Raw genomic sequence first — 27,344 nt, forward strand, 5'->3', positions numbered from 1 at the left:
CCACTTGATCCACATTCCAGCTGCTCTAGGGGTTGATTCCTTTTCATTTTTGTGGCACTTTGTAACTTTGTTGTGATTAGTTTTACAGTGGTGTGTCTGCTAATGTAGTCGTCTCCTTTCCATCAGGCAACATTTTACCTCTTAACCTTTGGAAGTAAAGACGCCCCGAAGCCATTCAATTATGAATTTGGCAAACTGTCCCTTTAACTTTTCTTTGTATCCTGCAGAAACTATTTCTAAAAAGTCCACTTTTCAGAAGTTAAAAACAAACTAGCGGGTTTCTTTTTCATATTTCAGAATGCAGTATCAGTTGTTTACCTTGGGGACAAGGTTGGAAACTATTTTCAGAGTCAATGTCAGCAGTCAATGACAATATTTGATAAAAGAGTTTCTGAGTGTCAGTGTGTTATGATCATAGACATTTTATGATTGCAGACACTGACACTTAAAATTTGTAAATATGTCCAACTCTCTCCTGTAAGTTAGAAACTAGGACAACGGCTCTGATCTGCTATGTTGCTTTTCTGTGCAACACTGATTAGGTTGAATGGTCCGGCACTACAATCCAATATGGCTTCACTGTGAGATAAAATGTAAAGGTAGAGAAAAATGGACAGAATTTTCGAAGAACCTAAGGCTAACTTCATACTGCTGATGTAATGTTAAAAATCTGCTCCATACACCATCACTCAACATAGTGTATGCTGAAGTGTTAGCATGGAGACTATCACTCAACATAGTGTATGCTAAAGTGTTAGCATGGAGACTACTATCACTCAACATAGTGTACGCTAAAGTATTAGCATGGAGACTATCACTATCACTCAACATAGTGTATGCTAAGGTATTAGCATGGAGACTATCACTATCACTCAACATAGTGTATGCTAAGGTATTAGCATGGAGACTATCACTCAACATAGTGTATGCTAAAGTGTTAGCATGGAGACTACTATCACTCAACATAGTGTACGCTAAGGTGTTAGCATGGAGACTATCACTCAACATAGTGTACGCTAAAGTGTTAGCATGGAGACTATCACTCAACATAGTATACGCTAAAGTATTAGCATGGAGACTATCACTCAACATAGTGTACGCTAAAGTGTTAGCATGGAGACTATCACTCACATAGTATACGCTAAAGTATTAGCATGGAGACTATCACTCAACATAGTGTACGCTAAAGTGTTAGCATGGAGACTATCACTCACATAGTGTACGCTAAAGTGTTAGCATGGAGACTATCATTCAACATAGTGTACGCTAAAGTGTTAGCATGGAGCAGAGCCAATGATCTACTGGAGACACGTGGATGATTTTGGTGTCTATGTTCTCAGTGACCAACAGGAAAATCTCCCCAAAACGAGGTGTATTCCTTTAACAGTAGGATTTAAAGCAGGGCGCTGCTAAAAAGCAGCCTGCGTATATGCTCAGAAACCTCCAGGCTACATATAGGTTAAAAAAAGTTTCATTCATTAAGCGAGCTCTCAGTCTGGCTGACCTTCATCAGGGAATACAATTTCCATGACTGCTGAAGGTCGAGCGGCGAGGATCCAAGAGCGCTGAAGTCCCTCTCTGCTCTTTCTAATGGATAAATCAGATACAATAAAACAGCGTGTGGATCCATTATAGTATAATTGATTCATTCATACACTGAACACACAGTCACCACAGGGCAGGTCCAAAGCCAGAGGCCGGATGGCAGAGAAGAACAACTAGGCCCAAAGAAAAACAAAACAGAGAGAGAAAATACAAAATGCCATTTTTTTCAAACATTGTATTTTTTTCCATCTCCACATGACCATCAAAATGACATTGGTTGAGTTTAGAATGTTTTATTATAGTTTATTGTGATAGCATTTTCAATTTTTCTTTTTTTTAAGTTTTATTTTTCCAAAGAACAAACACAGCAAATAACGTTGAGGAGGGGGGGAAGAGGAGGAGGAGGAGGAGGCAGGAAGAGGAGGGCAGAGAGAGAGAGAGATAAGGGGCCACATAGATAAGATAGACAGATCAATCCATAGATAGATAGATAGATAGATGCTTCAGGTTTGGCTTGTTCCTCCCCCCCTCGTAGCCCCTCTGGGTCCACACACGCACACACTACATGTTGCTTTACCAATAATAATCATCATCAGAATAAGATTAATAGTCGCAAGAATATATCTAGGAACCAAAAAAAAAAAGAGACAGAAAAAAAGAGAAGAACGCACTGCTGAGGAAAGCCGCGGAAAACAGATCCAATCGCACTGCTGCGAAACTGAAAATAAGAGATATAGATGAGTGCATCGTCTGCGTACGCGCGCATATATGCAGGCTGTGTGTGTGTGTGTGTGTGTGTGTGTGTGCGCGTGGAGATGAATGGGAGATAATGGTGCGTTCGTGTCCGGCAATGTAAAAACGAATATTAAATATGACGACGGGGGGTTTGTGTACGTTCTAAAAAGGACAGAATAACGCATCATCAAACTAGCTAGTTAGTAGTGGAATGCCCATTTGCAGATTCTGGGTCAGTTTTAGTCAAGTTTTTTTTTTTTTTTTAAAGCGGCTGTCCAAATCTCTCAGGAAGGAGGGAGGAGGAGGGGATGGGAGGAGGGGTTAAGGCAGACAGCTTATCTCAGGTCAGATTGCAAGGGGCTGGGGTGATTTTTTTCCTTTTTTTTGGGGGGGGGGGGGGCAAAACACAGGTAAACACAATAATTTGGCATTAAAAATAAGATTAAGAGAGATGCAGAGATATAGAGCTAACGTTACCACACAGTCTGAGAGATAGAGATAGAGAGAGAGGAGGACGCGGAGGAGGGGTGGAGAGGGAGGGAAAGGAGGGAAAGGAGGGAGGGAGGACGAACGATAACTGAAGTAGTAAAATATGATCGTAACGGTAAAATGGTGTCTATTACAGCGGGCGGGGGCCTTGAAGCAAAAATACTGCGGCAGTTATCGATCAAAGCTCTAAACGGTTACAGTACACACCTGCCAGCGAATTCATGGTGGAAATATAAAAAAAAAAAAAAAAGGAGGGGAAGACACTTTGACATTTTCAATTTGAGTCCGTTCTTCACCAGGGACTTTCAATGCCTCTACGTCCGTCCTTTAACCACCGTAAAAAAAAACAAAAAAACAGCTATTTCTGATTCATAATCCTCATTTAAAAGCAAAGGCTGCCACCAACCTGCCTTTCCGTTTAAATGCGGATTATTACAAATGATAAAAAGCTGTTTAAAAAGGTCCGATACAGTCTTTTTTTCCCAGCCTGGTGAAGAAATAACTAGACCGCAACATGCCAAGCTAGCCCCGCCTCCAAAAAAAAAAAAACAGCAAAAAAAAAAGCAAAAGAATCCTATGGAGCTATATATACACAGAAATGCGCCAGATAAATACAGTTTAAAAAAAAAAGTTCAATTTTTTAAACTCTTTTTTTCTTCTTTTTTTTTTTACTTTCTCACTTCATCATACCATCTATAACGCTTTCCCTTTCCTTCTTTTCCGCCCGTTTCCCGTTTTCTACGCCGACATCACCCCGCTTTTCACACTCCACAGTTTGGTCTTTTTATTTATTTATTTTTTTTTATTCTCTCTCCCAGACAAATTTTTTTTTTAAAACCACAACCGGGGTTTGTAGTGTTCATTAAATACAAATCATCTCAACAAAAAAAAAATAAAGGACACAAAGACAGAGAAAGAGGAAAAACAAAAGTCATACATTACTGACCAAAAAAAAAAAAAAAAAAAAAAAAAGAACAGAAATACAGGGGGAAAAAAAGAAAGCACAACATAACATGATCCACAGTTGGTTTTCTGGACAAGAGGTTTTTGACGTGAGCGATTCGAATGCCTCCTGCACCCTAAGGAGCCGACTTAGCGGGACGAATGCAGCTACATCGTCCCTATAAAACACACGGGGTAGAATGAAAAATGACTCGACGTGCCCAAACAACTATGGGTGTGTGTGTGTGTGTGTGTGTGTGTCTATAGGCACGACATAATGCGTGGTTTAGTCCCTCAAGTCGGCCGTTAGCGTGTTTCTATTCCCTATGCACAGTAAAGTACAGTCGCCTCCTGTCTCTATCTGGACAAAGTCAGCTCACCGTCCGCCACGTTGTACGATCTGAAGTACTGAAATTTCCCACTGACACTGAACGCCACCATCTTCAATATAGGAAGAGCTTCCCAACAACTCTTGATTCGTTTTTTTGTAATAAAAAATAAAATCCTTTTATTTTAACGACAAAAAAAGAATTGGTGAAAGAAAGGAGGGTTAAGCTGACTTTGTCCTGCTCCTGGGAGGGGAGGATGTATGGTTGACTTATTGGGACGCAGCCCCTAGACCCCCTGGGTGTGGTCGAGAGACTTAGGAAAGACATGAGAGAGAGAGAGAGAGAGAGGGAGAGAGGGGATGGAGGGAGAGATAGAGCAGTAGAGAGAGGTTAACAAACTGTTAGTGAGCCCGGCCAGTTCTGTAGAAACGCGAGGGAGGGTCGAACGGGGCGAGGAGGGGGAGGATGGATGGATGGAGGGAGGAGGAGGAGGAGGAGGGGAGGGGGGAAGAGTTGGGGGAGGGAGGAGGAAGAGGAGGAGGTGTGGTTTTGGGGCTTCAGCAGCAGCCCCCTCCGGCCTGTTGCCCACCCTGGCTACCGGACAGCGTGGAGTTGGTGGTGGGGTGCTGGGGTCCGATCTTAATACCGTTAGCCTGCGGAGAGAGAGAGAGAGAGAAAGAGAGAGAGAGAGAGATGAGCAAAATAGGTTGATCCTAATATCCGCCCAATAAGCGTTTTTTTTCGCCATTGATTCCATGGCGCCATTAACATTGAATGCTGCCCATAGGGGCTCCGGTTAAAACACACATCAGAGGGCGAGCAACAGGTGCTGCTGTGTGGGACAAAGGCAAAGGAAACACCAGCACACACTCCACGAGGAAGAAAGGCGAGCCGATATGAAAGGGGAGAAACGGCGAGAGAGGCGGGCAGGTGGGTGGTAGAGAGAGAGAGAGAGAGGGCGAGTCAGAGAGAGGGAGAGAGAGCGGCTCTTTCATCCCTCTCTATCCCTCTCATCCCTTTAGACTTGGGGAGTACGGTGCGGCATCTGAGAGCGCTCTCTCTCCCTCTCGCCACTGTAGTGCTCGCCTTTCCCCCTCTGTATTTCATCATCTCTCTCTCTCTCCCTCTGTTGCTGTAAGCACACACTCAGCCTCTCTCTCTCTCTCTCTCTCTAGATGTATTTATATGTCTCTCTCTCTCACTGTATTCCCCCCCCCCCCCCCCCCCCGCTCCTCCACTCAGTAGCAGTAGTGCCTCTGGGAAACACTGTATGCCTTTAAATCACATTTATAGTGCTAAGGCCACGAGTGCGTGCGTGTGTGTGTGTGTGTGTGCGTGCGTGTGAGTGTGTGTGAGTGTGTTCTCATTGTGGCTGCCAGCAGCGGGTGTTTCTGGTGGGGCTTCCCTCTCTCTCTCTCAGTCAGCTGATGTGGTTTGGCTGGCTCCTTCCTTCACTCCTTCCTACTATTACTAATAACAAACACACTCTCTGGCTGGCTGACTGGAGAACTGACTGGCTGGCTGGCTGCATAACTGACTGATTGCATAAGTAGCTTACTGACTGGCTGACTGCATTACTGGCTTACTGACTGGATAACTGTTTTACTGACTGCATAACTGGCTTAATGACGGGCCAAATGGCTCACTGACTGGGCAACTGACTTACTGGACAATTGCTCACTGGCTGACTAACTAGCTTACTGACTAGTTGACTGCATAACTGGCTTACTGACTGGACAACTGACTTCCTCACTGGACAATTGCTTACTGACTGGATTACTAGGTAACTTGGCTGGACAACTGGCTTACTGGCTGGAGTGCTGGCTTACTGGCTGGATAACCGTCTGGCTCGCTGGATAGGCCAGCTTACTGCCTGGTTGGCTGAATGTTTGTTTTCCTGCTGGATGACTGAGACCTTGTGGGATGTGAGGAATTTATGAGCTGGCAGCATGCCGAGAGAGAGAGGGAGAGAGAGAGGGGGAGGGAGAGAGAGGGTGAAGAGTGAAGAGAGCGAGTGGAAAGTGGAGCGAGGGAAAGAGGGAGGGAGGGACGCTGGAAGTTTTGCTTGGCTGGAATGAAAGGAAGCAGAGAGGACGGGGTTTTTTTTTTTTTTCTCTCTCTCTCTCTCTCTCTCTCTCTCGCTTTGAGGAGAGAGGGAGCGTGGCAAACCGCATACACACTGCTGGAAAACCACACTGAGGAGAGGAGGAGGGGAGAGAGAGAGAGAGAGAGGAGAGGGGAGGAAAAGAGGAGAAACAAGACGGAGAGAGAGAGAGAGAGGAGAAGACTGAATAAGAAGGAGAGGGAAGAAAAAGAGTGTGTGTGTGTGTGTGTGTGTGTGTGTGTGTGTCCTACCTCATTGTTGATATCGAACACGCCCTCCTGGATCTTCTCATAGATCTCCTTGGCTGTGTTGATGAACGCCTGAGAGAGAGAGAGAGAGAGAGAGAGAGAGAGAGCGAGAGAGAGAGATAGACAAGCTTCAATTCACATGTTTTCATATTTTGACTCCTGTGAATGTTTGCATGAGTTTATCAACCTAAAAACTATTTCTTCAGTCTTGAGTTTTTGTGTCCCATGCTGGTCTAAATGCTGTTTCAGAGGCTTTTCCACCCTGACAAGAAAATGAATTGACTCTAATGAGAAAGATATTGAATATTTATATTTATATTATATGCAACGTCCGATCTCTTGTCTCTTCCTATGTGCATTCTATCTGTATATTCTGCCGCATTTACGTAACATACACCAACCCACTCCTACTGATTCTGATCTTGGGTCAGCCTCCATCACCGTTTCGCCACACTGCCTTTTTTAAAAACCAACTAGACCCCGGGTGTCCGCAACTGTCATCGAGTTAAATTTGAGACTTTTGAATGAAATAAATACCCAAAAGACAAAAAACCACAACCTCTACATATAATTCAAGAGCTCCACTGCTTCATTTAACTGTATTCAAGCCCTTTTACAGCCTTTTAAAGAGTTGAGATAATATGATTTAAGACTTTTCCCGGAGCCCTGCAGCCTCGCTCTGCTGCTTCAAAAACAGCAGCCCGCTTCTACCTTCTACTGCCAATCAGTCCTGCACACACACACACACACACACACACACACACTCACACACACACGCTTCGCAACCCTCGTTTTCGTCACGCATGCACACTAAAAACACACACATACACGCTATAAGCCTAGAGTGTAAAGACTTTAAGGTGGCATTAAGTCTCCGAGAGCGACTAGCCTAGTGCCATGGGATACTACACACACACACACACACACACACACACACACACACACACACACACACACACACACACACAGGCGGTATCCATCCATGTATCTCTTGGGACTACCTCCTAGTGTTTTTGTGCCTAGAGAGGGGAGGAACTAGGGGGATTACACACTACTTCCCACCGGTGTGTATGGAGGAGCGGGGAAACAGCGCCACCGCCTGGCTCCACACACACACAGTAACAGCTGGAGGAGAAAAAAAAAAGAAAAAAAAAAAAAAAAAAAAGAGTGTGTGTGTTCCTGAAGCCTGGTTGGTCGGGGACTGAAATTAGGTCGCGGGACTCTTATTTGACACCCGGTCTGAAGAAGGTTGAGGAACCCAAGGGTGCTTTGGTGCTCTCTTTATGTTCCTCGAGGAGCGTCGAGGCAGGGGAGGAGATGAAAGAGAAGAAGGGGAGGGAGGGAGAAGGGAGAGGAGAGGAGAGTGGGAAAAGAGCAGAGGAGAAAAGAGAAGAGGAGAACACAGCGGAATAAAGTGGAAATGAGAAGACAAAGAAAAGAGAGTGAAAGAGAAGAGAAGGAAATAGAAGAGTAGAACAGAGTAGAATAGAGAAAAGAGGAGCACAAACAAAGATAAGCAAAGAGCAGAAAAGAATAGAGAAAAGATTTGAGCAGAAAGTGGAAGTGGAAGAAGTGGAGTACAAAAAAGGAGTGAAAAGTAAAAAAAAAAAGGAGAAAAAAGGGAAGAGTAGAGAGGAAAAGAGAAGGTAGTAGATACCACAAAAGTACAGAAGAGTGGAGAATATTAGGGAGGATTAGAGGAAAAAAGAAAAGAGGAAGGCAATAACTAGGAATATATCTCCAGAAGGAAGGAAGGATGGAAGGAAAGGAGAAAGGATGGAGGAGAGAGGATGCTTACAGGAATCTCTCTCTCTCTCTCTCTCGCTCTCCCTCCCTCTCTCTCTCTCTCTCTCTCTCTCTCTCTCTCTCTCTCTCTCTCAGGGCCTTCCCATCAGCCCCGGTGTCCACCCACAGACCCTGACGACAGACCGGGCGCTCTGATTGGCTGCCGGCTGTCGCTGAGCGGGGGGGCGGGGTGATGGTGGGGGTTGGGGGGTTATGAATATGTATGAACTCTAACTGGTGGATGCGCTGCTCGAAAGAGAGAGAGAGAGAGAGAGATAAGGGAAGAGAGAGGGGAAGGGAGGGAGAGAGGAGGAAATGGAGGGGAGGAAGAAATAAAGGGAGGAGGGGAGGAAGAAATGAGGGAGGGGAGAGAAATGAGGGAGGAGGAGAGGGAGAAATGGAGATGGGATAAATGGAGGAGGGAAGGAGGAAGAAATGGAGGGGAGAAGGAGGAAGAAATGGGGGAAGGAGGAAGAAATAGAGGAGGCAGAAATGAAGGAGGAAGAAATGGAGGGAAGGAGGAAGAAATGGAGGAGGGAAGGAGGAAGAAATGGAGGAGGGAGGAGGGAGAAATGAAGGAAGGAAGAAGAAATGGAGGAAGGAGGAAGAAATGGAGGAGGGAAGGAGGGAGAAATGAAGGAAGGAAGGAGGAAAAAATGAAGGAGGGAAGGAGGAAGAAATGGAGGAGGGAGGAGGGAGAAATGAAGGAAGGAAGGAGGAAGAAATTGAGGAGGGAAGGAGGGAGAAATGGAGGAGGAAAGGAGGGAGAAATGAAGGAAGAAATAATGAAGGGAATGAGGAGGAAATGTAGGAGGGAAGGAGGGAGAAACGAAGGAAGAAATAAAGGCGGGAATGGGGAAGGAATGGAGGAGGGAGAAATGGAGGGGGGAAAGAGGAAGAAACGGAGGGAGGAAGAAACGGAGGAGGGAAGGAGGAGGACACGGAGGAGGGAAGGGGGCGAGGGAGGTAAAGAGCGAATGATGGACGTCGAGGGACGAGGAGGGACGGAGGAGGAGATGAAGGGGAGGAGGAGAGGGAGAGGGAGAGGGAGAGGGAGAGAGCGGTATCAGGAGGATTCAGAGGACACTAATGAGACAAATTAATCATACCACACACACACACACATCAACACACACACACACACACACACACATACACACACCTCCCCCGCTCATCTTAACCCCACAGAGAGCTGCACTCGACAGCGGTGTGTGTGTGTGTGCGTTGATATTATAGGCCAGGCGAGTGGGGGGGGAAGGGGAGAAAAAAAATCAATGTAAACACACACACACACACACACACACACACACACACACACACACACGGCGGTGCCCTGGGCTTGGCGTGCTGTGCTGTGTAGGATGGGATTATTTATGTGATTGGATAAGTGAGAAAGGGGTCCCCGGGGACAACGCCATGCATTCATTAAACACTGGGGGGGTGTGTGTGTGAGAGTGTGTGTGTGTGTGTGTGTGTGTGTGTGTGTGTGTGTGTGTGTGTGAGTGTGTGTGTGTATTACAGGAGGTGGAGCGGCGAGTTTGGTATGCTAACTGTGGTTCACGATGCTCGGGTTCAGTCATGGCTGGCCGTTTAAAAATGCTATAGGTAAATAGAACCTGGTCACCTACTGGGCGTCGCGCTGTTATTTTCATAATGGGTGTCATTTTTCCATGCGGAGTGAGCGCTTACCGCTTCATACAATACTGAAAATTATAATGGAGAGTATGATAGGGTTACACAGTGGCTATTAGGGTTGAACTGGTAAGGGGTTTTTGAGAGTAGATACTGATATTTCTGCATTACAGCTGCTGCGATGGCTGATATTCAATATATCAATTTGACCGTTTTCATAGGAAAAAAAATTAGAACTTAGACTTTTATTCTTGTCAGGGTGGAAAAGCCTTGGAAACAGCATTTAGACCATCATGGGACACTAAAACTCTCCACTGAAACCCAGGATGATAATACTACTACTACTACTACTACTACTACTACTACTACTACTAATACTGAATTATAATCAAGTATACTAGTGTGGAATCTGATCAAACTGTCTCATTAGAATCAATTCAGGTTAAGGTCTTCCCATAGACAACCGGTGTAGTATTGATCAATCCAGCTGCATCATATCCATCATATTAGAGGTGGACGACACTAATTGGACCATATTGGACCATATCCAATAAATTTCGAATGTAATATCGGCAAACCAGTATATCGGTCTAACCCCCTCGCAGCTCCAGCCTTCACCGACTTGCCAAGTTAGAAGCGCACGCCTCCATCTCCAGAAGGCGCGGCGATTAAGGACAAATCCGCACGGAAATTAAGTCAGATTCAAAGATGTATTATTGACGACATTGGAAGGAGCTCATGCCTGCGTTCTGTTCTGAACAAATGCAGCAGTAACTTGGGCGGCGGAGGTAAACAAGCGGGCACTGCTACCTGTGAAATACTGGATGATAATGTGGTAAAGAATTCTGCTTTTCTCACCAGAAAAGCTGGGCGTGTGGACATATTTCTTAAGTGTTAACCTGCGTGGAGCACCAGACGGGTGGGGCTTACAGCATCGGGACAATTAAAACAGGCTCAGGTAGGCTGTCAATCACAGGCGTGTGTAGAGAAGCTGAGTCTCGTGTGTGTGTGTGTGTGTGTGTGTGTTATAATACCTCCTCTACATTAGAGGCAGTCTTGGCTGAGGTCTCCATGAATATGAGGCCGTGTTCTCTGGCAAACGCCTCCCCCTCCTCCTTCTTCACCTCTCTCCGCGACTCCAGGTCACTAGACGCGCACACACACACACACACACAAATGAATGCAGTGACACACACAAGTAGGAGCAGGAATAGAGTATAGGGTATGCTGTTTGTCTCCATTCAAGGTGAAGTTGTCTTGGGGATCTCACCTCTTGTTTCCGATGAGCATGATGACCATGTTGGAGTTGGAATGTTGGCGAGCGTCCTCTAACCAGGTCGTCAAGTGGTTGAAGGTGTCCCTTCTGTGAAAACACACACACACACACAGGTTTCTGGGTTTAATTCATTGGTGTGTTGATAAAACAGAGAAGTGAGAGGAGAATGCCCCTGTTACACCTGACATTAACATGCGATTCGTATCTGGATTACACTGACACCTGTGTCTCCGGTACACACGCTGAAATCAGATTTCACTTTCCCTTGCAAAACGCAGCACGCAGCGCCTGCCTCTTCCTCTAGTAATATTTACATGCTTTAAAATTGACAGTAAACACCTCGCTCCCCGTCCACCACTGTCATGACAAACCCGCCTGCCCAGCCGATTGATTTGAATGAGCTTCCTGGTTGGAACCCAGCAGGAAAGCTTATTTCCATATACTTAGCTGCTATATCTGAATCGGAGACACAATTGCTTTTATGCTTCGTTATTAACGTACCCAAATGCGACGCTGACCGCCGCCGGAGCTGGTTTGGGTGATCTGGTTTGAATTTGACTTCCCTATTAGTTAGCTATACGCACAGGCTGCAAATAGAGAAGCAGGCTTGAAATGGATTGCTGCTGGTTTTTCTATGTGTGGTCTGCGTGTATTCAAGTTTATTTAACTTTTCCAATTTCTGTGCTGAAGTGGCTCTCGACTTTCTGTATGTTGCATCTGTGACCTATTGGAGGCCATTTTATTCTCCGCTGCGGTAACTGGATTACTGAAAACTCTCGGTGCAAATGCATCATACTAATCCGTCTCTAGTCCTCCTATCTCAGTGTGTTCACAGCTGGGAAGAGGGACCTTTCCGCCCTGAGCGGAGGATGCTGGAGGCGTGAGAGGCTGAACTTGGAGGGGTGGGGTGGGGGGGGGGGGGGGGGGTTGGTGATCTTGAACGCAGCATGCTTGCTAAGAAGCCTGTGCGGGTTGCATCTGATTGGCTGTGTTACCTTGTGATGTCATAGACTAGCAGTGCTCCGGCTGCTCCTCTGTAGTAAGACCTGGTGATGGACCGGAACGACTCCTGACCGGCCTAAAGAAACACATACGGAACAGTAAGTAAAACAGAAATATGTATGATTTTAAATAACATTCATAATCCTGATCCTCTGGTGTAGTCCAGCCGCTGGTTTTCTACCAGTCCCGATCCTCTAGTTGACTCCAGCTCCAGGTTTTCAGACAGCTGTGGAGACTAGAGGACAGGACAGAGCAGGGCCTGTAACTGGATACAATGGACTTCTCTCTTTCTTCCCTCTCTCTGTCACAATCCCTCTCTCTCTCTCTCTCTCTCCGCCTGAGTGTGGAACCTCCCAGTTTTCCCTGTTCTTCCACACTCCGACAGGGACGCTCCCATTGAGCTGTGGGGTTATGGGGATCGAACCTGTTGGATTTTTGTTTACGGGGACGGTCCATCAAATCCATCAAATCCACCGGGCCACCTTTCTGCCACTTTGTCTCTTCCGCCCTCTTTTCTCTTCCATCACTCTCTCTCCCTCGCGTCACTCGTCTTCTCATTCCTTCTCCGTGAATCTCAGGGCCTCCCCTCTCTCCGTCCCTCCCTCTTTTCACCATGTCGCCTTCCTCCTAGCCCCCCCGCCCCACACCCCCCCCCCCTCCGATTCTATTCATCCTCTCTCTGCCTCTGTCCGATGTTAACAATGTTGTCAGTGTTTCGTCCAGAAGACACAACGCCACTCTATCCCGACAGCTGCAGCCCGGGCCCTGCCCTGCTCCGGCCTCGTCTGCGAAGGCTCAACGCGAGCAGGCGGTCGGTTAACCAGTCAGTCAGTCAGTCAGTCAGTCAGTCAGTCAGTCAGTCAGAAACCGCGTCAGTTGGTCAGTGAACCATTCAGTAAGTCAGAAACGCAACCAGGCAGCCAGAGGACCAGAGAGCCAGTCCATCATCCAGAAACCCAGTCAGTTGGGAGTTAAACCAGTCAGTTAGTCATTCATTCAGAAACATAGTTAGCTGGTCACTGAATCAGTCAGTCAGTCAGTCAACCAGAGACCAGTCAACCAGTCAGTAATGCTATTAGTGAATAAATGATAAATGAGGGAGAAAGAGAGGGAGCGCTGTGTCTGTCTGCCATCTGGCCTGCATGCATGTGCACAGACAACACACACACACACACACACACACACACAGTTTCTAGTGGTCTCCCTGGCAGTTTGGTGGCGGTGTAACCTCTAAGTCTAACAGACGACCAACAGTCAGCCGTGCTCTTTTCAGTGCGGGCTGCGTTGGACAAGCTGTTCACAGGCAACGGGGAGGTGCAAACCAAAAAGAGCCGGAGACACCTGAGACTCCGGCAACTTTAACATGACAAAGAGCTGGGAGAGAGAGAGAGAGAGAGGCAGACAGACAGGCGGTGTGAAATGCTGAAGCTCACTCCTCCTCTCAAGCCTACACCGGCAAGTTTTCATGGAGCTCTGACTCCACCTGCTGGCCAACTGGTGTACTGCAGGGACAAATGTACAGGCATCTGCACGCTTCAGAAAGCCTCATTTAAAGACATTTTTATACTTTTTTATTTTGATCATTTAAGCCTTTTTCAGACTTTTTAAAGAGCAGTGAATACCCTGATGTGACGTTCCATATAACATGCACGCACACTTCCTTTGAAAGTAACAAAAACATGTGGGTGTGTGTATACATATGGATATATTACCGTATCCCAGATCTGCAGTTTGATCTGTTTGCCATCTATAGTGATCATCCTCGCTCCGAACTCCACACCTACACACACACACAAGAATTAGAGTTAGGTAATTATTTCTACACCCACCATTCTACAACCTCCACCGGGATAAGATGCTTTACCCAGTTCTTTATCCACATTAAGTTCTGTCATCAAAATCGCTTAGGCTAAATCACAATAATTCCCCGTGCAACCTGATAGCCTTCAATAAGCTGGAGGCTTAACAACTCTCCAGACAGCTCAATGTCCTGACTCAGATATGAAGCACTATATACAGCATTGGTGTCAAATACATTTAGTTGTAATCTGTCAACTAGCCTAATACCAAAAATACTTTTAAAAAATAAGAAAAAAAAAACACAATAAAAAACAATAATACATATATCCTGAAGGAATTTAACTGTATTTACTAAACCCACTAATCTACTTTCTTTCTCTCTCTTTTAAAGGGCAAATATGGCTAAATCATGTTACTTTAATTTTCTCTAGCTGTGGCAGTTTTGTTTTTTGTAATCAGACTGTAATCCTGTTGCATTTAACAGGGAGACTGATTCGATCTGAGCGTGAACCAAAACACAGGATCTGATTTAAGTTTCCCCTGTGCCACTTTAGGATGAGCATCTATATAGAAACCTGGGGCCGGATTCACAAAACCCTCTTAAGAAAAAAAAATCTTCTCAAGTGCCATTTTTTTCTTAACTTTGGTCTTAAGAAAAAACAATAGGAAAAAATGCTATTCTCAAAAACAGTTCTTATATATTTTCTTAACTTTCTTCTTATGTTTCTTCCTAAGAAAAAACTTAGGAATAAATGGTATTCTTGAAATGAACGTTCTCCAATTTGTTCTTGATTTTTTTCTTAACTTTAAGACGGCCCTTCACCTGTCTTAAAACTCCTACAGTGAAAAGCCTCTAATATCATATATTTAAACACATTTTAGACAAGTAGGTTATAGTTCAAAGTCTTCATAGGTTCCCCTACACCTAACATTAAGATGGACATTTATTGTAAAGCTTTATTTGGTGTAGGGCCAGGTAGGCCTCTGTCTCATGTTTATTGAAAATAAGCTGCAAATTTTACAGTTACCAACAGCAACCAATGTTTAAATCTTTTCATATACTTCATTAGTTGTAGTTGCCCTAAATAGGTTTTTCCCCAATTGTTTTGTAGATGGAAGCACTTTGGGTTGCCTTCTAGCCTTGTCTCCTAGCCTCAATGGCAGTAAGCCTAAAGTTTATTAACCAGAATTAATTCAGGCCCTATTTTGAGAAGTTCTTAAGTAGGGAAATTAAAGATATTCGTAAGAAATGAGATTGTTACAAAGAAAATATTGAGGAATTGCACTTAAGAGCCTTCTTAAGAACTTCCTAAATTTTCCTCTTATGTCATTTCTTAAGATCTATCTTCGGAACACATTGGTGAATCCGGCCCCAGAGGTAGTGGTTGTTATTGGGGTTTTGTCCCATCACAAATGTTTTGTTCAATCAAAATCCACTAATGGCCATATATTATAATAAAAGCATGAAAAAAAGTTAGTAATTTTGGCACTGAGTGGTAAATTTCACTGCTTTATATCCCACACATTCAAAATGTAGTGTCTGCAGCGGGGTCCCTGGCGTAGAGGAGAGAGGCTCTTACCGATGGTGAGGTCGTGAACCGGCTGAAACCTCTTGTCTGTGAACTGTAGTAATAGACATGACTTCCCCACACCTGCAAAACAAACACACGCCGCGTTAAAAGAGGGTCAAACACGCCGAGGTCGGACATCCGCCTAACAAGGTTACACCGAGTGACACAAGCGAGCATTAACACACTCCATAATCATCATCAAATGGGGTCACACACCTGCACACACCATCATTATCAAATCAATTACATTTCCAAACACAGTGAGCGCTGAACTCCCACACAGGAACAGAGAGAGGACACTCCTCTCTCTTTGTGCCCGACTAAAAACTGACTGCTAGTTACAAATGTAGGGCGATAATTAGTGTCTTTTACATATGTTCCATTAAAAAAATATATACTGTTCATATGGGAATACTCAATATACTGTCTAGCCCTACAGGCAACCCCAGCAGAGAGCCAATGTACTCTCACAACCTGAATACAGAACTTATTTTAGTGTTGGGGTCAATTCACTTTCCTGTCAAGAAGCCAAATATACTAGGAGTCAGACATGAATTGAACCAAACTGCATACAACACAATGGAAGAACATACTGTACTGTACCAGTGTGGGTAGACATCATACATTTACACAGTGGGGGAAAAAAACAAACATGCCTGTGGTTAATCAAGTAGGTGTAAATCAGAATCACACTGGAGTATGATTCACATTAAATCCACTAGAGGAGTCACAGAGGAGGCTCTGGCTGCCCCCTTTACTGTATCTAAACCCCTGGTTTATACCTTCAATCACATGAAGAAACAGACAGATCCCTTCTTTCTGCCCCTACTTCCTGACATTGCAGTGTAAAACAGGAAAGAACAAAGTGTTCTAAGTGAGTAGTGTGTTGATAGGAAAGGATGAGATACACTGTTGCAGATAACTTCTATAGAGACTTTGCAGTTGCATGGTCACAAATCTTCTACTCTGGCTTCATCCAGTGGAGCATTAGAGGTCCATTGGAAAGTTAACTGTACACCTATAGTATAATGTCTGAATATATAACAACCAAGCTAGAAAAAGAGAGATACCTGAAAAGACTGTTGTGTTATGGCTGTAGATCCGAATAATGTCAGAAGTAAAAGTGAATACTCTGATAAAGTAGATTAGTTTCCAGATGTAGGTTACTGTGACACAGTAAACTGTCTTGTCTGTCAAACTGTTAGCAAGCTAACTAGCCTGCAAACACTGATGTTAATGTGAACATACTATCAGGGTTCCTACACATTTTCAATTAAAAAATTCCATACTTTTTCCAGACCTTGATTTGTTTTGAAGATTTTGTCTGGTGCTCAATATGATTTACGCAGATAGACATCTTGCCCCTGCTAACTAGGTCATATCACTGTATAGATGAAGATTGTTCTTCACAGTGACAAATATCACAGTATGTGAGATGATTGGCAGGGTTCCTACATGGTTTCCATTTTAAAATTCCAGATTTTTCCCAGACCCTATGTTCTTGACTGGATTTGATTTTGGTTGGTATTTGATATAATGCATGCTGACAGCGGCTGGGTAATAAGAGCGTCCCTCTATCTGAACATTATTCTTCACATCAACAAAAACTGTGGACTCAAAGTGGCTCTACAACATAAAAGCTAGAATTATGTGTGTATCGGACCTGAACCGCGACATTTTCCATACTTTTCCAGACATTTTTTCAAATTCCCAAACTATTCAAGACCTGGAAATGATCAAATTCATTTTTAATACTTTACTCCAGACATTCCAGACCTGTGTAGGAACCCTGTACTATTAATACTTATTATACTACATAACTATTAGCCACTTTTTACACTATCTTAGAATTGTTAGCTAGTATGCTAGTAGATGTGTTATCTGAGCGGATACTATAGTTAGCTAGCTAACAAGCTGACATTATCTAAACACCAAATCAACCAGATGTATCAGTGATGACATGAACAGTACAGAAATGAACTTTGTCTATTCAGTTCTGCAGAGAAGGTCAAGTCATAAGTTTGGGAACACAACTAACTGTTCACGGCCACTGCTGCCCAAGAGCTGAGGACCTCCAATATGGCCGCCAGAGCGTGTGTTACATCACCTCTGAGGCTAATGCAGTTGCCAGCAGTAACAAAGGGAGGCGAGAAGATACATTTACACATTGGTGAACAATGAAGTTGTGATCTAATTTGAGCCAAAATCTCCTCCTGCTGTCTTGCCAACATTCTCAACTATAAAACAAAGAAAACAGACTAAAACAAATCATTCTTTGTTTGAGATATGTTGGTCTGTTGGAAGTCGGCTGCTAAGATAATGGCTGGTTGCCATTCGAGTTTAAGCCAGTGTTAGGTTGATGGCTTGGGGACGAGAACTTGCCTGGGGGTTAACAACCATTTGTGCAAACTGGATGTTTGACTGTTGTTTTGTGTCAAGTAGCTGGCTCATTCCACCAATCCATATCTCAAGAGTCTAACCTAAATGACAGTTTATCCAAACAAATAAGTCTGATTTAAAAAGCTTCTCTCCTATCCTCTCAGTGTCAACAGGCCTCCTAAAAGCAACATTCAATCCAAGTTACAATCTAAGTTATGTGCAGATTTTTAGTTGTAATGGTGGTTGTTTGCCTAATAACTGACTCTCTTCTCTTTATTTACCATAGCATCAATGCCTGTAATATCAAGGCCTCTATGTCTTCTCACACAGAGGAAAGGAGAGAAGAGAAGAGAAGAGAAGAGAAGAGAAGAGAAGAGAAGAGAAGAGAAGGCGGGTGGCTGGTCAAACAGGAGGCTGGGCTGACCTCCCCCGACATCCTGTGTGTCAGAGGGCATTGCCATGGCAACAGAGGAAACCAAATGCTGTGCTCTGAACAGCCATTTTAGTCTCAAATGTCAACAATCACTGTGCAGGAGGGGGGGGGGGGGAAGGAGGGAGATGGAAGGAGGATAGTAGACAATTCAACCCTTCACTTCATCTAATACAATTTTTCCCCCACAAAACAGTTCAAGTAACAGCAAAAAAAAACAGCAAAAATAAAAAATGATTGGCAGTCAACAAACTACAATGCAACCACAGTGAAAGATTCGCCAGCATTTGGTGGACTGACTGGTGTTACTCAATTCCCAGCCTGAGGCCTGTACCAATAAAGATGGAAGAGCATTAACTCTTGATAAACAAAAGGTGGACCAGCTTAAAAGTGCTCTGTTGTCACGTCTCTCTCTTGCATATAACATACAGAGAGGCTTCGCTGCACTGTGGCCAGCTGTTCAGAGCAAAACACATTAAGACAGGGTATCTGCAGGTTTCAGAATGCCACATTTAAGACTTTAAGACCTTTTAATGCTACCTGGAATTGAATTTAAAAACCATACTGCAGAATCACAGCTGGCGAAACCAGACTATTTGCCGGTGAACAAGCTAATGAAACTGCTGAAGCTATAAATGGTACCAGTCACTGAATGGTGGAAAAAATAAGACCTCTAATAACTGTATTTAAGACATTTTAATACTTTTAAAGGCCTTAAATAGAGATTATTTTAGACTTTTCCAGACTAAAAAGTGGGGATCCTGCAAGACACATAAAAAGAGAGAACGCCAACGAGAGGGAGAGAGACCGACAAGAGATCCAGAGAGGTGACAGAGAGAGAGACGTGGCCGCGCTCCTTCGCGGTTTCCAAGGGTTACCATCGCCAGGCAGTGGCGTTGCTAGGCAGGGGTTGTGCGATGATGATGATGAGGGATGTAGGGAGAGACGGAGGGGGATCATGAGGAGGACAGATGTATGGATAACAGGGCCTGTCGTCAACACCCGCTAAGAAGACAATGCCCGGCCCCTCCCTCTTTTTCTAACACTGAGGTTGGGCAGAAGCCAACGCAAACCTGACGTTAAGCGATTCAGTGTACATTAGTCTTTCCCATTAGCTGGATCATACGCAATAAAATTCACTACTACTTTGTGTTTCCAGCGAAGAGGCGACAGCGGGATGCTACAACCTGGCCAAACTCCATTCCAATGGCAGCCCACGAGCCTGCTGTGGTGTTTGGATACTAGTGATGATGAGAACGGGGCTACTCTCGTCCTTTGGGCCCGCAGAGGAAGTGTGTTACCGTGCGACGTCTTCACCTTCACCCTCTAGTCTTCTGGCGTGAACTACGCCCGACCACGCCAAGTTCTCAGACGCTAAACCGCTAAGAGTTAGGCCAATATTTGTTGGCGGAAAAACTGAATTCAGTGAAGTTAAAGCTGACTCATCGGAGGTTTAAAAACTTACACACACCAAAGTCAATGATGATAGTCTAGCCTTTCCTACCAAAAAGAATGCAGCGTCACCAAGAGGCTAATTCTGGCACAGTGCAACCTGGCCATAGCTGCTCACTTACAGCAGTAGCCTAAAGGTCAGCAGTTTGAATCCCTGCAGAGTGCTGGAAATCTGGCCAGAGGAAGTGCATGAATAAAGCTCTGCTGGAACTGATGCTGAGTGGTCCTTGAGCAAGGCACTTAACCTCCCAACAGCCCCGGTGGAGCGGCTCAGTGGCCACCAGTACACATTTTCCGGAAAATATAGCGGTTAACCACAAAAAAAAAAAAAAAAAAAAAGCCCTTATCGTGGATAAACTTCCAGTCTGCTTGGTTTGATGGCTCTTCCCCATCTGAGCCTGTAATCACGGTTTCCCTTCAAAACAACCACCATTTTCAAAATACATTAACAGCCATTATCAGCACACACCCAGTGACTGTATATGACTGTATGTTAGCCAAACCGGAACGGTGGACAGGCGGGAGCGGAGAGCAGGCAACAGGCGGCAAGTCATTAGCAGCAGCAGAGCGACTGAGTTAATGGCCAGTGATTACAGCCATTAGCCTAGTTTACATGCACAATGGCACAATGTAGACCATCAAAAGATATTTCAAAATACAACAGTCAAAACAGAGCCAGTCAGCAGTGTTGATCTGTGTAAGCCAGGTCATATGATGGCTACAGGGCCGTACATACCTCAGAGGCCCGGCTAGCATTCCTGATGGCTTCTACTTGTCTAGCCTGTTCAGCCAACCACATCAACTACTCATTAGCCCCGTTGGACCCACTAGTCACTGGCTGGGTGGACACACTAGCTAAGCCTGCCATAAGAGAAGCAGAAGCACTAGAATGAAAAGAAATACTCTTGATTGACTGATTTTTGTGTCGGATCATGCACTGAAGATTAGATATCATGCAAATAAAGTATACTATCGTTCTGCACAGGCGTTACAGATAAAGTTTGCCATATAGAATCCATATAGAAAGCCTATCTCAAGTCTTCTAGTGGTCTAACCAAATGCAATTAGCAGGAATAGAAGTCATTTTGCTATGGTTTTCCAACATGTCTTCTAAACTGAAGAGACCACTTCCAAGATTAGATAAATCAAGCGCTCCTTGTGTGTTGTTTTTTTTTAGCATTTAAAGTGTATCAAAACTACCATTTAGACCATTGCACCGCTGCGACTCGCCTCTAGGAAAGCTCAAGTCATCAATAAAAGTACCAACAAGGCCAGGCCTATAGCTCATTCCAATTATTTGTCATGTTCTAGGTTTGAATCATGCTTACTGCCACATATCATCTCCTCTCCATCCCGTCTTTCCTGCCACTTCCTAGTTTAAACTCTCCCGATAATCATGGGATGCCATAAGAATAATCTTAGGAGGGGGGAAAAAAACTGACATCCATTGGATTATTGGGTCATGTTATTACACCATTTTTCATACAATTCTCGGTGTAACGTGCGTATTCCTGGGGCATCATATTGTATCATTATTCCTACATCTACATAATGCGGTTTAGCCGTCTGCCAGACACCGCAGACAGAGCTCAAGAGGGCCAGCTGCTCCCAGTTCACTGTGTGGTACACGACAGACTCCAGCATTGCCCTAGGTTACTGTCTCAATTATTCTTATGATTTATCCTAATGAATTATGGATCTCATATCAGGGATGGAATCAACGCAACACAACAGAGCAAGAGATAATTGGGGAAAGGGGGAGGGGGGGTGGCTGTGTGTTTATCTCTATCGAAATAAAGGTTAATGAAATGAACTGAACTGGCTTCTCCATCTTGTTATTAGCAGTTAGAGATTCTAACGAGAGCTAATAGTTTTCAGAGACCTTTCCTGGTAAATTTCCTTTTTTCCCAGAACGTTTTCAAATATGTTACAGAAAATACATGTAATTATGTGTTTCTCGACGAATAAATGATCAGATAAATGTTATGATGTGCCTCCCTACAACTGTCCAAACTTTCACTTGAAACCATGGTAGATGCAACAAGTGTGTGGACGCTCAACAAGCTCGTCAGTGCAAACTGGATGAGAGGTTGATTGCAGCCATTCAAAGCCCAGTCGCTCTCCCCGGTTCTCTACAAACTTATTTGAAAAGACGACAGGAATTAACACCTCAAAAGCGACCCATCGACCAAACTGTACCCGAGTTCAGCTGATAGTCACCTTGTCCAATGGGAGCATCTTTTTTTTCTTTTTGCTGGTAGTGCTAAATGGATGGATGGGGGAGATACTAGTTGTGGCTCTAGTTGCTGAGCGACAATTGGAAACCAGTTTGAGGCAGGGTGCTCATATGCTAAGAAATATTTGCCTGGGTCCAGACCTTTGACTCCGCCCACTCCACCGAGTTGACTGATTCTGGTCTGGCATGGCATCTGGTCTGACATGAAACAGTGGTTTCTCGGTTGAAAAATGATCGGTCCAATGAGCGCCGGGGGGGACTAACAATTAGCCAATCAGCGCCACGGGCGGGACTAACGCCGTTGTCAAGCTGTTGTCAAGTTCTGGCCAGAACCAAGGAGGAGTAATAACAACAATGGCGACCGCTATAGACAAGATAGACGCTGCTATCCAGGCTGTTCTAAATCCATTAAAAGTCCTTGTACTTTGTTTTTACTTCGCTCTATGTTGTCAAAGATGCTCTATACTTTCTGAACCGTCTCTGGTGTTGTCATGGCTACGCATCGGTGTCGACTTAAAACAACATTAGATTCAGGCGGACACGTCGGTCTCTAGTGATTGGTTAGGGAAAATCGAATCCCCCTCCCCCACGGAAATCGGTTAGAGTGGAGGCAATGTCAGACTGAAGATGGAAATGGAGTGGAACGAGTTGACAATTCTGTCTGATATCAGGCAAAAGAAATATTTTTACTGTAATGTATGAGTGAGAAAAACATGCTAAGGCTAAGCTCTCTCAGGAATGCTGTCAGGAATGTGCAACAGCCCATCTTTTCCAGTTGAAGAAAAAAAAAAGATATATATAAAAGAAAAATAATGTATATATGTGAAACAGCATTATATTTGCTTCAACTTCAACACTTCAAATTCCCATAGTTTCCACTGATCCCAAATTTACATCAAAATTCATAAAATGGACTCAAAACTCCCCCAGACAGGGGAAAGTTTCTGGAAATTTACAGCCCTATTAGCAGTGTTCCATGGTAGAGAAAGTCTATTTTTGGAGGCTTGAACGTGTACAGAGTAGAGGTTATAATTTTCTTTGCGGGATGAAGCTGTCGCTCTGCCAGCCAGATCTCTGGATGGGCCGTCTTCCAGCCAAGGCTAAAGGGAAAATCCATCCTGAAACAGAATTCACCTGTTTCTCCTATGAACCTGGACAGTTCGATCGATAGCCGTGTACTTCGACAACTCTCAGCCACGGCTAGGAGTGAGAGAGCCGAGTCTCTCCTAATGTCAAGAGACAAAACCCTGGAGCTGCTCCAGCTACGCTGAATGGAACACTGAATCTGTCACTTCTGTTTTAGGGTGAATTTCCCCATTTCAGAAACACATTCAGTGACACATCTAGACTCTATGCTACTGTTAGAGAATCTTAAAATGATGATGTCTGAGTCTGGAAGGAGCTGCACCATAGATTCCTGCTGTGTCACTGTAATAACTACTTTAGGTTAACCAGCCAAATGATGATAGGACATTAAAATGAATAGGAATGTTTTGGGAGATTACTTTTCAGGCAAACTGACTCAGTCACACAGTATTCTACCTAGGCCTGCTTGGTACAAGTATCTGATTTGAGGTTGTAAGCTAAAGAGGCATAAGTGTAGGTTAAGGAAAGGCAACTGGGGTTATGTAACACTTCAAAACACTTACAAAATACAATTAAACAATAAAACAATAAATAAAGGCTGATAAGATAAAATGCAAGACACTAATACAAAAAACAGTGACAATATCCAGCTGGATAACGTCGGCCCTTCCTCATTCTCTGGGTGTCGTAGCCATGAAAATCACAGATCTAACTCAACTGGATGGGTCACTAATGGGATTTCCCTCTGCGCTTTCAACTATCCAGTCCTGTTGGACAGCTACCTGACCACAGTTAGGACTGTCTTTGATTGTCTTGTCTGATAGCTGAATCAGCCTTTGGTTGAAATGCATAGAGTGTGGCTGGCAGGTGGAAAGATGCAGGTACGGGTTAGACTGAGGCCACAGGGAAGACCAAGGACCTTCAATTAGAGATTGAAACATCAAAACAGTGAGTTCCCTTAACAATAAAGCATCATTTGCAAGACAGTGGGACCAGCATGGAGGCTGTTAGTTTTCTGCACCAAGCTGCTGGTCCTGTGGACTGCTGATCTTGAGTTATTTGCTTTGACAAATCGTGACTCAAAATGGTAACTGACAGAGTAGAAGCAGACACACCCAGCTGAAACATGTCAGCTTACTGGAGGCCAAGACTAGCCTTCTAGATAAAGGAGGACAGATAATGATAAGGGGCCTGAGTTCATTAAATAACAACCAGTGGATCCCCATCAGTCTGCAGGAGAAGGAGGTCAGGATCTGACAGATGCTACCCGACAAGAGTGGTTTTTCAAAGACTGGGTTTGGGTCCTTTGCCTCTAAAGCTAATGGCAAAGCCTTTAGTTTCTGCAATCCCACCCTTAACTCTTAAAGCCATGATGCACAAGCAACAGTTTGAGGTAAATATAGTGAAAACTGTGGCCAGGTGCATTTATTTTGTCATTGGTCCTATTTGCTACGCCCCATCTCTGCTGAAGGAAATTCCCAAACTAAAGTTTCCCGCACGTCATCCGCTTTGCTTTCTCCCTTAAAGACTCATTGCCTTCCTCATTCTTACTGACTAAAATATAAGATTGATGTCAGGAAGCAGGAGGAATAACCCACTCACTAAATAAGAATTAGGCCAACATCTACCACAACACAAGTGGTGGTGTGAGTCTCACCGGTGCCCACAGCAGCCAATTGGCCAGATAAACCCACCAAACACAATAACCAAAACCAAACCTTATCACCAACAGTCATAACCCAGGTTAATATCTTTTGTAATTATGTACTCTGCATAGCCTCATTTCCGGCCGATTATGATCCGTGTGTGAGAGTGTACTGTATATGCGCAATTTAGACCAGCGTAACTGTCTGTTGACAAAGTTGACATATGATCCACTGTTAGCAAACAGCCTCCAACTAGACTCATTCTCTTGGTAGAATACAAAACATCCAGACTACAACAGAACCACGCTGATCCCAAACCCTCAGCCACATCCCTGCTAGCAGCTAGTCTACGCTATTAACAATAACATGGTATGGTCCGGGACCCCCCAGGGATCTGTGCTAGAGTCCCGAGGATTCCCCAGCGAAATGAGAGCCGTCACTAGGAAATTTGATTTCTCTTTTAATTAATGAACGAGAAATTTGCAAAACGAGAGAATGTATGGGAATGGCTGTTTTGATCAAAGGTTTTATCCACTGTTCCCATACAATTCTGTGCTTAATCACATCAAACAAAAACGGCTTAGGTGAGACTACATCCTAAGAGGATTCAAAACCAGGTTTAATACATAGGTTAAACAAAATGGACTCCCATCAAGCCAAGATATATATTTAGGCCTATAAGATCCAAGGTAAGCTTGTTGTGTTTACTTCTATTTCCAGTGTAGGAAAGATTCCCCCCGACTTTTAGAGAGGCTGATGCGGTACCGATGCTTGTGGCAGGAATTTTGTACAAGCGAGGAGGGTTGAAGATTTGCTGAGAGCACACAATGACCTTTAGGAGCAAAAGTAAGGCAAATGGAAGCCAGACACGACACCTCACACAAGGAAAAACATCATCCAGACAATATATGTGTAGGATTTTCCTCATATCAATTTAGCTGAGGGGGGTTCTCAAATGTTTTCATGTCACAGACCGGCAATAACTTAGTCCACAGACCCCCCCCCCCCCCCATTGGATATAATTTAGTCCCGTTTTTAATTAAGTAAACTACAGTGAAATTAAACTACTGTTCAGTTTGCTGGGGACCCCCTGGAGCCCCCTCAAGGAGCCTTATTGGAGAACCACTGATTAGAAAAATAACCCTTAATTTGGGTGAGGGTGTAATGGACAGGGGAGCACTGGATATTTCTAGCATAGGGGGCACATGTAATCAAGCCGGGATCCTGGCAGCAGCTCTCTTCAGCACTAGTGACTGGAGATAAACAAGAACACCCCTGACACCACGAGTCATGAGCCTGTTTCGCAACAACGCTGTAGTAAACTCACTGCCCACCACACTGACCACCTAGATTCAATTGTGAAATAGGCTGTATATTATGCATCCTTTATGGAAGTTATTTGAACAACTTCCAATATAAACGTTTCCTTGCTGAGGGCTGCTGCACTACACCATCAGTGTATATGATAAAATGCATGGTATAATCATAATTTGATTGGCCTTTTCTAGACTGAAATCACACATTGAGGGCGGGTGGTCGAATGTTTGGCCCAAGGCTTTGGTTTGTCTCCCTGTGGCAAATCATCCTAACACTTATCTCCCCATGTCAACTGATGTCATTTCTGTCAGTTTCAGTAGTGCTGATGCTACATCTGTAAATTACAGCAGCATTAGAAATGCACCTGCTGCCACACAGCAAGCTAGCTGAGCAGGCCCCTCATCAGAATAGCTAGCTAACAGAGTAAACAAGTGACAACAATAACCACTGGTCTGTTGATGTGACACATTGTGAGTGCTAAATATAGCTGCAATCGTAAGCTGTGAGAAATACAGCCAAGGAAAGCCGGTCATCAGCCCAATTTGTGCACCAGAAATGTGGTCAGAAATTCTAACTGCTCTACGCCATTTCAGGGAATACTGGAGGCTTTAGCTTGGCGTTCTGGCCTTCTCTGACATGAAGCTAACGTTAACTGTGTTATTTGCTAATGCATCCAGCACGCAGACGAAAAAGGAGTGGGGAGGATATGGTGGTCTGTTTCATGTAACTCGTTCTGCTGAGCCGTCATATTTACTGCCGTGGACAGCTACGTGGTTAATATTAAGTGAGTGAACCAGCTAACGCTAGCTAGTCAGTTAGCGGAGCTAGCTAGCATATGGCTAACACCCCCACCCTCGACGCAAACAGACAAAAGGCCCAACATATCTGATGGTGTCAACAGTTGCTAGCGGGCTACGCTAATGAAGTATATAATTACGTGGTGGTAAGGTGTGTGTGTGCTATTTCGCGGCACTGTCAATGCATTTGATGTGTTTTCATAAGAGGTTAGCAGTGGAGAATTGAAGCTGTCATCCCACCCCTTGCGTCTCTGCTTTTACCACGTCATTGGACTATCCAACACTGCGGAAATAGACCGCTAGCTAGCAGCTAACAGCTAGCTGAATGCTAACTGGCAGCCAAGCTGTCACTAGCTGCCTCTTACCCGTGTCTCCGATGATGATGTATTTGAAGAGGTACGCATACGCCATGGCCTCTGGTTTGTGTGGTCACCTGTCTCGGCCGTTACACCTGCGTTAAACCGACTGTGAACCGTAAGGAAAAGGTAGCTGGCTGCCTGCTAGCCTGTTTTTCTCTGTCGGTGCTGAAGAAGGAACAATAAA

The 27,344-nt window shown here is 44.4% G+C and overlaps 1 protein-coding gene across 1 annotated transcript; it reads right to left on the bottom strand.

The window, feature by feature from the left end:
* Positions 1-1,636: 1,636 nt before the first annotated feature.
* On the bottom strand, positions 1,637-27,344 carry rab2a (RAB2A, member RAS oncogene family). The gene is made up of 8 exons (XM_071512226.1): positions 27,167-27,344; positions 15,468-15,539; positions 13,800-13,867; positions 12,081-12,163; positions 11,080-11,172; positions 10,844-10,955; positions 6,396-6,464; positions 1,637-4,693 (listed from the first exon to the last, which is right to left on the bottom strand). The coding sequence occupies exons 1-8, from the start codon at positions 27,210-27,212 to the stop codon at positions 4,598-4,600; spliced, it is 639 nt and encodes a 212-aa protein (XP_071368327.1). The 5' UTR covers positions 27,213-27,344; the 3' UTR covers positions 1,637-4,597.

Source organism: Centroberyx affinis, unplaced genomic scaffold (genome assembly GCF_046629955.1).
Source record: "Centroberyx affinis isolate AG114_WGS23_722 - 3 ecotype Tasmania unplaced genomic scaffold, CSIRO-AGI_Caff_v1 ptg006177l_1, whole genome shotgun sequence".
Lineage (NCBI taxonomy): Eukaryota > Metazoa > Chordata > Actinopteri > Beryciformes > Berycidae > Centroberyx > Centroberyx affinis.